At 42.4% G+C, this 13,523-nt stretch overlaps 1 protein-coding gene across 1 annotated transcript in view; it reads right to left on the bottom strand.

The window, feature by feature from the left end:
- The window catches only part of COL16A1 (collagen type XVI alpha 1 chain), an 871,927-nt gene that overhangs the window by 138,333 nt on the left and 720,071 nt on the right, over nt 1–13,523 (bottom strand). Inside the window, exons 48-51 of the mRNA XM_085648479.1 lie at nt 12,931–12,975; nt 12,628–12,672; nt 5,301–5,345; nt 4,030–4,083 (exon numbers count right to left, since the gene is read on the bottom strand). Of these exons, the coding sequence (XP_085504605.1) occupies nt 4,030–4,083; nt 5,301–5,345; nt 12,628–12,672; nt 12,931–12,975 (189 nt within the window). The remainder of the gene's footprint in view (nt 1–4,029; nt 4,084–5,300; nt 5,346–12,627; nt 12,673–12,930; nt 12,976–13,523) is intronic.

Raw genomic sequence — 13,523 nt, 5'->3', positions numbered from 1 at the left:
GCCCATGGTGTCCTGTGCTTTGCCTGCCCGATCCTCGTCCTCAGCCACAAAAGGACGGAAATGACGGGAAGTGGGGTTGGGGGAGGGGTGGCCTAGCACTGCCTGTATGCCAAACCTCCAGAATAGTTTTGCAAAGGCCGAAACTGAGAAGGAAACTCTTTGGCATGGGTTGAGAGACCCAAAGAACACATGTGACCCAACTTTATTTAAAGCTTTCTAAGACAGAATCAGCTTTGTCGCTGAGTAGGGGGAATCCATTGAAAAACATATCCATTGGTGATGCCTACAGGTCTCTTGGAAAACCTGTGGATCTCATTCGTGCATTGCAGTGGAGCACCATACTAGTGCTGACTGCTCTCTCCAAGTATTTGGTGGTATCCAGGCCTGAATGAATCCCATATTTGGCTGCAGGTTGACCATCTTGAATCGTCTGACTTAATGAGGACCTACATTTTGCAAGATCTTGCTGGGCAAGTTCCAGAAGACGTATGTATATCGGCCTTCTAAGCAAACCGCATTGACTGACCTCAAGGCTGGGCTGGACGAAGAGAACATTCTTTCTCCGAACACCTCAATCCTTTTTGATTCCCTATCAAGAGGTGTTGTGGGCAATGAATAAGGATTCACCTTGCTGGTGGAAGTTTGGACCACCAAACCCTCAGGAGAAGGATGCTGTGTAAGAAAATCATGGTCACAAGGCACCAGTCTGTAGCATCTAGCCACTGCCTGTTCACCGGGGGTAAGAGCAAGGCTAAGACCATGTGCCCATCAGTGTGTCAGTTATGACTTCAATGAATGGGAGTAAGGAGAAGGCAGAGGAAGCTGGCCCAGATTGCGAAGAAGGCAATTGTGGGTCCAGGAGGTAGGTCTAGAAGGTCACCACAGCAAAAAAGCTCTCTATTTTGTTGGCCACCCAAGGGGGTAAATCAACCCTGTAACAGGGAAAGTGTTAAGTGTACTGGGCTCCTGTAAAACAATGTATAAACTGTCATCATAATATGGAGGTAAGTCATCCTCTTCATAACCATTGTCATCTCTGGGTAGCTGCAAGCTCCGATCAGAGTCAGAACCAAAAAGATGATGGTGCCTTTGATGATGCATGCGCGGTGGATGAGGTATATTGGCAGAAACAGGCTGCATGGAAACCAGGTGCATTGGAGTGCAATCGGAGTACTACCTCCATCGGTGCCAAGATGGATTTGACTCCAGATTAGATATCAGAGTTGGTACTTGATCCAGCTCGGGCAACATCAGTTTCAGCATCAATTAAATATGAACCGGGACAAATCTTGGAGTCCGAGTGGAAGTCAGCACTGGAGTCGGTGTGAACCTGGGACGGGCTCCAGGGGCTCAGACGGTGCAGAGGATGGATCTGGCAGAAGTAAACTGACTGGGGCGTCCTGCAGATTCTTGGGCCCCAGATGTATGCCAGGGAGAGCCAGAAGAATATAGAAAATATGCACCATGGAGTCCTTAAAGGCTTGACCTCCTGCGGCTTTGCCGATGGCGCATCAGGATCAGTTGCAGAATCAGCTCCTCAATCAGGGATCGTATGCGAGACTGAGTGGCGCATTGATGTCTTTGCAGCTTCCCTTTAGACAGAGAGAGAGAGAGAGAGAGTGGTGGGATGGAGTTAAGTCCTACTTCACTTTCCTATGTTTCCTCTTCAATTTGGCTTGACTTACAGGATGCTAATTGGCCAAAAGAAAAAGCATTCTCAACACAGACCAATGGCAATAGTGAAGAAATTTAAATCAAACTCGTGTGGCTCTGTGTCCTCTGCTCTTAATGTATATAGAGCTATGGCTCTGTCAGCAGCCATTTATGGGGCCAAGATATGGGATATGCCAATGCAATTACACTAAGACTGGCAGAAAACACATTTTAAATTGCCCTATTTAATCTACCAGTGAGTATCCCCCTCTTGTCATTGAGATTGGATCTTGCACTCAACAGTATTCATTTGGCAATTGCACTAAAGCCATTGCTGTACTGGGTGGGCTCTGGTCAATTGTGGAGTTGGCTTCCTATAGGGAATCCTCAGGGGAACTAATTGCATGTAACAAGAAAGTCCGCACACTTTGGTTGAGGCATGTTAAGAATTTATGTGGAACGGTAAAAATGGGTGGCCAATGGGATTCCCTTGCTAAAATAACTAAAGGAATTAACCAGATCTTGAAAATCAACTATTGGGAGAATGTGCTGAGGCAGGTTTGAAATGAACATATTGAAGGGAGCTCAGCAGGACAGTATTTGCTGCATAAATGCATACCCAGCTTTGAACCCTATATGGACAGAATTTTTGCATTCCAAGCGAAACGCTTATATGTGCAATTTTGATGTGGTGTCCTACAGTTAAGAATGCCTTACTTCAAAGTAGGATAAAACAGGCTGCCTCACAAATCATTGCCCCCACTGTCCACCACACAGGGAAACTGATACACACTTCTTTTTCTTCTGCCCAAGTACACCTTACCTCAGAAAAAACGGCTCATCGCATTATGTAACAAATATCAGGTGTGAGACAGTATTGGGCATTGTTAAGGATCCTAAAGAGTGACACGAAAGAACAAATTGTGTTCGCGGTCTCCCAATATCTGCACTGGGTTTGAGATTGTAGTGTGGTCATCTGCCCCTCTGTATATCAGTCTTAATTGAAATAGCTTTCTTGTTTAAATAAATCAAATGTTGGTACTTTCCAGCTTATTAACAATCTTTGTTATTGTACTACTGTATATATTTGTTTTGAAAACAATTGTCATGAAATGTTTATTTGATGCTTGTATATTTTAACTCAATTGTTTTATGTTTGGATGTTTGACTTTTATGGCTTCTCCAGCCAAAATAAAGTAAATATTGATTGATTGATTGACTTACGGGATGACCTCAACCGCAAACAAAACCTGTTGTGCTATAAACCTCAGGAGTTCCTATGTTCAGCAACGTACAGCTTCGCTTTACAATCCTTGATCACCTTTGGATGCATGAGGGTGGACTCATCGCACAATTTAGAGTCATGACCTGAGCCCAAACACCAAAGGTACACCTTGTGTGGGTTGTTACCGATATCTCTATGTTCTACAGTCACGGCATAGTTTGAATGTTATAAGTGGGGACATAGTTTCCTTCCAAAGTGGATTTTGAGACCGGAAGGGTGTTGAATACCAACGAAAGAGGGAGCGGAGCTCCAGATCCGCTTTTGCAGGCACAAAAAGAAAGGAGGTTAGATCAGTGTGCAGGGGTACCGCTTATATACAGCTTCGCTTAGCAACTTCAGGGATGGAACGACACCAACGCCGAGCTACACAGCACCACCTAGAGCCACACGGTTGTACAGCTATGAAAAATGTTGTATTTTGTCTGGCGCGTGGGGAATATTCTAAATTTGAGGAATCTGTAGATAAATGTAGTGCTTAATTTGAGCCGGTGGTTTCCGGTGCTCAGCACTGGCACTTATGACAGCTGGCAAATGGTGGCGCTTCTTGTGTAATTTAGAGATGAGCAGAAGAACAGTTCTTCATTCATTCAAAATACATGAACAATAACTAATACCTGACGCCCAAACTATTCTTACAGTTTTGAGGGCCTAGAACAGTCTGAACTTTTTCATTTGGCAATGGTCATGGGAGGTGCAAGCTTGGTGGCCTACTGGTAAGGGCCTGGCACATTTTCTTTTGTGTTTACAAATTAACACTGGATAAATGTATCCATCAGAAAAGCACTATCTCTGATGAGTAGAGTGTAATTTGCAAAAGAGTAAGAGAAGGGGCCTAAAGTTTTGCTCACAAGTGTATGGCCAGTGCTATCAAATGTCAGTGCCAATTCCACAACTTGAGACAATGTGTGCCCTGGTCCTTATTTGATGGTGGTTATCTTGATCTTACTCTTATGCTGAATTTTGGAATGGCTACAGGAATGTGCAGACGTCCGTCTGGGCACTCCAGCAGGTGAATGTATGAGTAAATGTAATTCATGTTCCCCCAGCTTGTGAAGGGCTCATTACATCAATGGTTCTTTAGTGATTCTTACCGGTAGTCCCGGAGGTCCCATCTCTCCGGGGTATCCAGGAATGCCGGGTGGACCCTCAAAGAAAAAGAGTTCAGGAGTTGTTAAAATCCTGACGGCAAATACAACTCAGCAGGTACAAATATGCAGTGGTTGTTTAATACAATGCTCACATGCTGCATGGAGGCAGTGGATGTTGTCATCTTGTCTGCACACACAGATAAATTACTTGAAAACAATGAAGAAAATTGTACTGTGCAAGGAAAGAACTGAGGGGCATATTATCAAGAAACGGCGTTAAAATTATCGCCGCTTTATCAGCAGAAAACTGCCGCTAAAACGGCGATAATGGGCTTGATAATATGCCGCAGAGAATTCCCATAGAAGCCCATGTTCTGGTGTCAACTTGGGCTTCTATTGGAATTCTCTGCGGCATATTATCAAGCCCATTATCGCCGCTTTAGCGGCAGGTTTCTGCTGCTAAAGCGGCGATAATTTTAACACCGTGCTTGATAATTGCCCCTGAGTGCCTAATTAACAAATTGGAAGAATGGTGTACTCCGTCTAAGCGTGGTGTATGTCCTAACTGCCACACTCATGGTTCTCCATTCTGTATAAAGTTGGGGGAAGCCTCATGTTTGTGCAGTGGAGCCCAATGGCATCATTTGACTCTTGGACATTGGCTTGTCTGTCAAAGTGCTTCAGCCCACCTGCTCTCTTTGTGACGGGCATCCCAATGTACTCGTTTCTAGTTTGGGATTGTTAAGATAAGCCTGACAGTCTTGAGCAGGAAAGCAAAGAAATGACCCCCTTGTGCTGAGAGAAAACTCACAACATGTCAGGGATATTTCTTTTTGTCATAAATTCCCCCCTCAGGTGTTGGTTTCTGAAAATTAAAACTATTGCTGAGCGAGTGCATGAAGCATTGCACCCACTGCACAAAGTGTAAGGGCCTTGATCAGAGCCACCACAACAGAGGCTATTTTGAAGGCAGAGAGATCCGAGCTCTCTGATGTATTCATTAGTGTTTCAATCGCTCATGTCATAGGGTGAGGGGAATTATCCTAAGAACATTATTCAAAGCTAGTTGTATTGATCAGGGAGAGTCTCTGGGAACTAAACTGGAACAAGCTACACCAATGCACATCACTATTCAAGTCCTCTCAGTTCAGCACTCAACTGAAGATCCCCATCTCAAATGCCAAGAGGGGATTCAGTTCAGGGCTGGACCACTCGCTCTCCCTTACTCACCGGAAGCATCCTTCCCTGCAAGAGGCACGTGGCGCTCAACTTACCAGTGACCCCTTCTCTCCTGGCAGTCCACGCTCTCCTTGAAGACCCTTGGGAGAGAAACAGAAGTTACCCACCATACTCAAATGGTAAACCTAACTCACCTGATCGGGCCTCTCATTCTTCTCACCATGTTCTATGGGGACTTTGCAAAAATGAAAATCCTGTAAAGAATGGACTGTAAAATATGACATGCGCTTCCTTGATTGAGACAAGGTTGATGCACAGGTTTTCCACCCAAGAGAGTCCCTTTATTCTTTATTCTTTGCGCACCAAACAAAATACTAGATCTTCATTTGTGGGGTTTCATTTGAACTATGCACATTCTATAGATGGAAATCATTTGGAGGCAGTCAGAGATGGCAGCTGCATCCCCTGCTTTCCCCTGGCACTGCCTTTGCAAACCCTGGCCTCAGAGCTGGTAAAAACAGTGCCAGGAACACAGTGGGGCTCCAGTCTCTTTTGGTTACTGTAAAAAGGTTTATAACACTAAGAGAGTGTGTGCGTGACAGAGAGAGTGTGTAAGTGTATGAATGTGTGTATGTGTAAGCACGTGTGTGTGAGTGAAAGTGAAGGTCAAAGGGGTGTGATGTCACTTCCATTACCCATGACATTGTGTTGAATTGACGTCCATGGTTCTCTAACGAGAACCTTCCAGACGACTCGATCCAAACTAGGTAGTGAGGTGGTTCACGGAGATGGAAAAACTGTGGACAGTGAAGGGTGCAAAAATGTGGCTGTCCCTACAAAGAATCCCTAGGCCAGCTGCACCAAGACTTAGTCAATCTTAAGCATTTTTAAAGCTATTCCTGAAGGCTATCCTAGCATTTTCAGTATGCCAACATAGGGCTACCAAAGGGTTTTATTGAACTGCAAAAAAGCTATCGAATTGAAGCTTAAAGCTAAGAAGGAGAAAATAGCAATTCACGAAATATGTCCATTATAACTGAAATTTGCAAATCAGTGCAAATGGGTTGGGAGCAAGGTGCACTACCTGCTCCTATGTAGGTGCAAAATATACAAGGACGGTCATACTCATTGTTGAAATGCATTGACATACCTGCCTCAAAGACTCACTATGTGATTATATGTAGTATGTGTTCAGTTTGGTTCTCTTGTCAAGCTACATAACTTTCTACTGCTATGCCTGAACTTTATCTGTTGCCTTTCAATGATGCAATGCATTGCCAACTCAAACGCTTGTATTGTCCGCCTGATGAAAGCAGGACCTTAGAGCTTTGCTCTCTTAACTCTTTAATTCTACATTTCAGATATTTTCATACAGAAAATAGATCATAAGAATAATTTTCAAACAGCCACCCAGTCCATAGGATCTTTTATTGTTGCAATATCACTATTGCACCAAAACAATAAAAATAAAATCCCAGAAAAAACAAAAAATTGGAAATAAACAGAACCCCGTTTGAGGAAGGATCGGATACAGCACATCACAGTTTTTCAGACACTGCGAAAACAACTACTTTTTCCTTCCCAATTAATAAATAATTTCAACTCAACCCTGATCAAAATCATCATTATACATAATCATTGAAATAAACTGAAATATGGACAAAGTGTTTAGAAAAAAGGTTTAGCAAACAATAATTCAAATTATAATTGCAAATGCCTAATGTGATTCCATATGTGAACTATGTATTTTTCGTTTTCATAAGATTGCTTAGTAAAAGGAAATTGAGGTTAGCAAAAAACTCTTTTGTTTAAAAAAAAAAAAGTATCGCATGAAATATAAATTAATAAAATATGGAATTCAAGATTTTTTAAAGTAAATACCTAACCCAGAGTTTTTCTGTGATTTTGTGAGTAAAATCAATGAATTGCTGGGTCTGGTGATCAAAAGGAACAACAACACCATCATTGTTCTGGCAGCAGAAGGCACAGCAGCTCGGGCACACTTACCTTTCACTAAAGCAAACTGACAAAGGGTGGGAGTAAGCAGACAGACTTCGGTGACCTGAACACCAATACAGACATTTAGCTTTAGTATGAGGAAAACAACAGCTACGTTCGAAGCAAACCAATTCTCACTAGTGTGTAGCAAAGCTAATCAGCGGTGAAAGATGGAGCAACACAAATTGGTGCCTGTTCCAGGGATGGGACATGGTGGACGTTGATTCTTGAGACAATGGAAGCTACTTATTAAGATAAAGTCATGGGCTTTTAATATTGATTTCATTTGTCCTGTAACTCCTCATCATTATATCATCTGACATCACAGATAACTTACATTTTATAAGAAGGGAAATCAGGAGGTGACCACGTATATTTATGGATATAATTGTAAAGTGTGAGAAATGGGAACACACTAAATCCTTCTGTAGATAGAATTGCAATAGATTAAAACTACCTGAAAAGAAATGCGAAAGAAGTTCACTAGTCCCTATAAATAGAACAAGAAAACTGAGGAGAGGAGTATTGACCAGTTTCTAAATGCAGCCCCTAAAAATCTCCTTCCACTCTAAGGGGCAGATTTACGTTTCCTGGCGCATCCCTGCAAATCAGCAAGGGATGCGCCAGGAAAGATGCGTCACGCAAGTTTACCCTTGCGCCACTACAGATTCGCCGCATTTACAATGCAGTGCATCGTGGCGCAAGGATAAACAGATGCGTGACGCATCTGATGGTATAAGGGCGGCGCATTGCTGGAGTCGTGTCGCAAGCACGACGCAACTCCAGCAATGCTCAGGGGCTGCCCATACCGAACATGCTGCGTCATGCCTTACGCCTGCTTCTAGCAGGTGCAGGGTTTTGACGCAGCAGCGTCGGAAAAGTGACTCAGTGAAATCTTGTAGATTTCACTGCGTCACTTTTCCGAGGCTTTTTCCGACGGAACGCCCACCCTGCATACATTAAACCTGACGCAGATTTAATGTAGCGCAGGGCTTTACAACGTGACGCATCTCCCTAGATGCGTCACGTTGTAAATAAGGCGCCACATGGCGCATGGTTTACGCCACCGCTGCGTCACAGAAGTGACGCAACGGCGGAGTAATTGTCTCGCAAGGGGCTTGTAAATCTGCCCCAAAGAGTTTATAAACTGATGCACAGTGAACAGACATTGGCCAATAAGGTTCAGTGTCTTTGAGCACAAATCTGGACTTTACTTTCCTTAGAAGGTGGGTAGCTCGGTGAACTTCCACAAGCATGGAATGCATTGCTTAGCTACTTAGCTGGATGGGCTAAACATGAAAGAAAACAGAAATGTTTTTCTTTTCTCACCTGTGTGTTCTTGGTTATGATTTATATGGTTTGCTCACAAGAGACCGTTATCAGCCTCCTCGGGGTAGATGTCTGACTAAACGACAAAGTGCAAAAATAAGCTGTTTCTATAAGTGTGATATGGAGTGATATAAAACTATTTATAACACTGTTTGCCATAAATTGTTTTGGAGCAAGTTTGTTGGATTGACATACTACAATTTCATAAGAAATAGCAGTGTAAATTTATTTCCTCCCTTTTTTGTGTGATGAAAAACTTTATGGAACGACCTTTGGCACGTCAAAGTTAACTATGCGCAGCCAAGGTAGGTCCTTCATAATTAGGTGTCCCTGTTATGTGTGATTCACCTTAGAGTCTGTCCACTGAGGAACTCTTGGGCACCTCGGCAAAGCATAGACATTTGCGCCATCATTTATCCTCTTGAAACAAGTTTCTTGCTTGTCGTTCCTACATCTAGAAAACTATTTCCTAGTGCAACGTTCAATGTGAAACAGCTACCACAGCTAATGTTTTGGTTTTCTTTCTTTTTCTCCCTAATTTATCAGCATGAGGTATTTGGGATTGTGGCAGAATCCTTAGCAACATTTAAGAAAGACGTGATCTCTTTATTTTAATTTAGACCACTGAGGTTTATTGCAGGATCTATTCCTCTCCCTTCTCTTTTGCTTTTCCATCCTGCCGAGCCACAAAGCATCATTTCCTAATTCAAGCAGTACGGTTACATTAATAATAATAAGGATTCTGCCATTTATTTCATGGTAAAGTAGTTCTGTTTTCCTTTTTCGAATGTAAGGAGAGATAAGTACATGAAAAATGGATGAACTCCCTGCTTCTAATGAAGAAGCGATGAAGGTTTTATGAGTGTTCAATGGTTAAAATACATCGCTTAAATAGTGTATGTACCTAAACTTGCTGACGAGAAGTCACTGCTTGTTCTAATCTGTACCATTATTTTTTTCTTGAAACTAATGTTGTATTCGATATTTTATCAATTTGAGTCTCTGAAGGCTGTCTAATTTTGCAAAGCATTTCTTTTTCTGGCTCAACAGCTAGTTTGTAGATGAGGACAAAGGATTATGGAGAAGCAGTGTTTAAAAATGTACTGATGTTGTTTGTAGTATATATTCATATAGCAACCTATTACGCACTGACAAGATTTGTTTGATAAAACCGCAGTTTAGTTCCCTTCTAAAAGGAGCTCTGTTTTGAGAAGCCCCACACACCTACAACTGCAGAATGACCCAGGGGCATTGACTGGTGCACCGCCACCGAGCAGGCAGTCTACCAGGCTGGGGATGCTCAAGGACATTTAATAACATTTAGAGTTATTGGGAGGCGCAAATTACGAAAGAACCAGGGGGATGAGTAATTTGACACACACCAGTATCGCTATGTCAGAATTTGATGTCAAGCGTAACTGTGTAACCTATGTTTGGATCGGTTTTGCCTGTCGCGATTCATTGGGACCCTTTAACGAATGTTCTCCAAGGTTTAAAACTGGATAGTATGACATAATATGCAAACAGGAAGTTACATATAAACTACACGAGTTTTATGTATTTTCTGATTTTCAAAACATTAATAAAATATTTTATTTTAAAAAATCGCGTACGGTCAAAAAGAGAAAGGCATTTCAAAAAGATAGAAAAGACTCTCTCCTCCAATAGTAATGCCTTTGGGAGATTTGTGTCTAAACCACTCGTCAGTATTGAATGCTCTGTTCTGGAAGGATGGTTGATTTGCCTCGCAGTATCTCAAGATATTGAAATACTTTGGTGTGTGACTGGAAACCATGAGAGAACCTTATAAATAATGTAAAATCCAATAAATATATTATATATTGAATTGTTGTCTTTAAAAGCCACTCTACTTGATATTGGCATATGAAGATTTTCTTCTTCTGAAATTGAGATGCTACCAATGCTGTGCATTTGGCAAAGACATGCAAAGCTGGCATTAGGCCAAAGTGCAGGACTCAGTGCTGATAATGCTGCTTAATGATCACACACTTTAATCAACAGTTGCTGATCACAGCCTTTAATCAACAGTTGTGGCACTTCACATTCAGTTTGTGATAATAAGGAGCTTGAGGACATGATGAAGAAGTTGCTAAATCTAGCGCAGCTCCAACACCCTGAATGTTTCGTCCTTCAGCCATTTCTTTCAATTATGGCTTCTAGAATGTGCTCTGAGGGCATTCGTTGTCTGTTTAAGAAAATAGAAGTAAATCCACTTCCCACGCTGCAATCTAATTAGCTTCACTTCTGCTCTTTTCTTTAGAAGCCTCAGAAAGTCCTGCATCAGCTATGTCACTTGAAAGGATTGCACGGCTTCCTGGACTTACCTCTTCTACCCATAATATGGAGCCCCCGCTTGCATTAAACGCCTTGCCAAGCTTGAAGAGGATCCCTAGCGCTTCCCCTGCCAGGGTACATTTGGTGGAGGATGAAAGGAGAATGAATTATTTTGCACTTATTGGCAGCATCCCAGCAGTCATCGGAGAATGACTCTCTCACGTTCAAAGTGGAAAAATCTTCTTTTGTGCATCCAATTTCAGACTGGAACTGCACAGCCAGGGTGCCCTACATAAGGACATCCTGTGACTTTTGAGTGGAACTCAAGGATATATGGCACATCTGCAGCTGTGCTAATGGCATGCGTAGAGAACAGCAGTCCTTTCTTCGTGCCATCAAACAAATCTTGTTTCACATCTTTGGAAAGTAGCTCCTGCACATGCCCTATGGGTTCCTCACCCATCACACCTGCCTAGCAAAGCAGAAGCTCTAACAGCTCTTTTTTCCAACTACCAGAAACAAACCTACTTGCCCACCACATTGAGGCTGAATTGTTTTTATCCATAAAAAACAGCAAATGATGAAGAGGGACATGAAAACTTCCTGTGCAAGATGGAACGGCTACTGGGCCAGGCTGTCGGTTGCTTCTAAGGCAATATGGATCTTGCTCTGCAGCTCAATATTTGTTTTACTTGGTGTATTTCTAAGGTTTAGCTAATACTGCCTGCAAAAGGTTTACACTGCAGGTTCCATCAAGCTCAGAACCAGGGGAATGGGAGCTCTTCATAAGGGAAGTTTCAAAGAAAACTAATCTTTGAAGCTGGGATACTGTTGGTTGAATGTTCAACTTACTATTAGGTCGGTGATGAGGTAATGTGAACACTAAAGAATTTTGAGTCAAGCACAAAAGTTTTTAGTTTTTTCTCCAAGTGTGATGAAACAAAATATAGCCCAATTGGGCCATAGTTCGGGTATCCTTGATCCCAGGAGGGTCGAATTAACTCTGGGGCAACTGTTGGTGGCACTTCTGAATGTCAACGGCTTATGGTAGTAAATTCCACTGCATTGAAAAATGTCTTCTGCCATCTGTTCTTCCTTTAAAATAACGAAATTTGAAGAGTCGTAAAATGGTAGTGTTGTATTTTTATAATAGAGGTTAATTCTAAGCTGACCTTCCTAAAACCGATTTACCAACACATATATTTGTATGTTGTATTTTGTATGTGAAAGAAAATCTTTAGATTCTAAAACGTCATTCATGATACTGCTGAAATGCAAAGATATTCTAACGTGTATGAATGTTACTCTTCGTTCCATGAATGAAAAGTTAATATCAAAATGAAGACGAAATGATGCTGCAATTTTATCTACCCTTGTCTTAATGGACACTGATCTTAACTGGCGGCACGCCTTTACGAGCCACATTTAAAATGTTGTATCCTGTAGGTACTGCCTTTTTTCATCTAGTGACACATTATAGATATCCTGCTCAAGTGCTAAACTGATTTTACTATATTCAACATACGTGACTAATACAAGGAACGCTGCTTTTTAAATGCCACGTGGGGGAACGTCTCAGGGCACACAGGTACCAATGACGTGGCTTACCCTATTGAAGATATAATTGAAATACGGGGTGAAGGTGAATACAGGACAAATTGGTGAGGTGGAGAGAGGTTACTTTGATATTTATCGTGGTTAGGCTGGAACAGCACCGGAAGTGAGGAAGAGGACAAAGCAAGCGTGATTTAAGCAACACTGACAAAAGCCCACATAATGTGTGAGGTATGGGATTCTTACAGGTAATCCAGTGGAGCCAGGTGGACCCGGAAAACCTGGGGGACCCTGAGGGAAGAAACAGGAAGTCATATCATATACATTTGCCAATCCTACGACTGGCTTGTGGACAGCAGAGTTGGGAGAATGTTACTGTAGGTGTCAGATTGGTTAACCAGCAACAGTGAAAGAAGGTTTGGGGTTAAGAAAGGTCTATGTGAAAAGGGGGAAGGACAAGAAATGAAAGGTGGTGTGATGAGGAGAGAGTCTTAACTCTTGTGCAATAAAGAGGTGAAATCATACTGGCTCTGTTGATCAGGTACTTACAGCCTGTCCTGAAGGGCCGGGGAATCCACGCATGCCAGGAGGACCCTGAAACAGAAGCCAGAAAATAATTCAGTATTGGTTCCTGAATCAAGTAAGCATTTTATTCAATGGCCTTTGCCACGATACTGGTAGAACAAGGCCATGTGGAGTAACATAGGGCCATGTTCTCAATGCAGTGGCGGAGAGAGGCGTTAGCCTTCTTGGCTTAATGTCTCTCTCCGCCACTTCGGAAACGCGAGGCTGTACCCTATTCTCAAGTATATGGTGCAGCCTCGCGTTTCCACCTGCGATGGCGCTAAGTTTCACAACTTAGCGCCAACGTAGGCACCCTTGCACCAGAGTGCAAGGGTGTCTGCAAGCAGGGAGGTTTGTTTATGTACAGGAAGGAGTTCCTTCCTGCACACAAACAAACCTTAAATGCCAGTTTGTAACCTACAGGTGTGCTGCTTCATGCAGCTCACATGTAGGTTACAAAACGGCATTTTCAAAAAAGATTTGTTTATGTACAGCGAGGGACATCTTCCTGCACATAAAGAAACCATTGCATTTTGCTTTTTTCATGTGTGCTGCACAAGGCAGCACACATGGAAAAA

The sequence above is a fragment of the Triturus cristatus genome, chromosome 3_2 (assembly GCF_964204655.1).
Source record: "Triturus cristatus chromosome 3_2, aTriCri1.1, whole genome shotgun sequence".
NCBI classification, from domain to species: Eukaryota; Metazoa; Chordata; class Amphibia; order Caudata; family Salamandridae; genus Triturus; species Triturus cristatus.
This window is presented reverse-complemented; position numbering and strand designations above follow the sequence as displayed.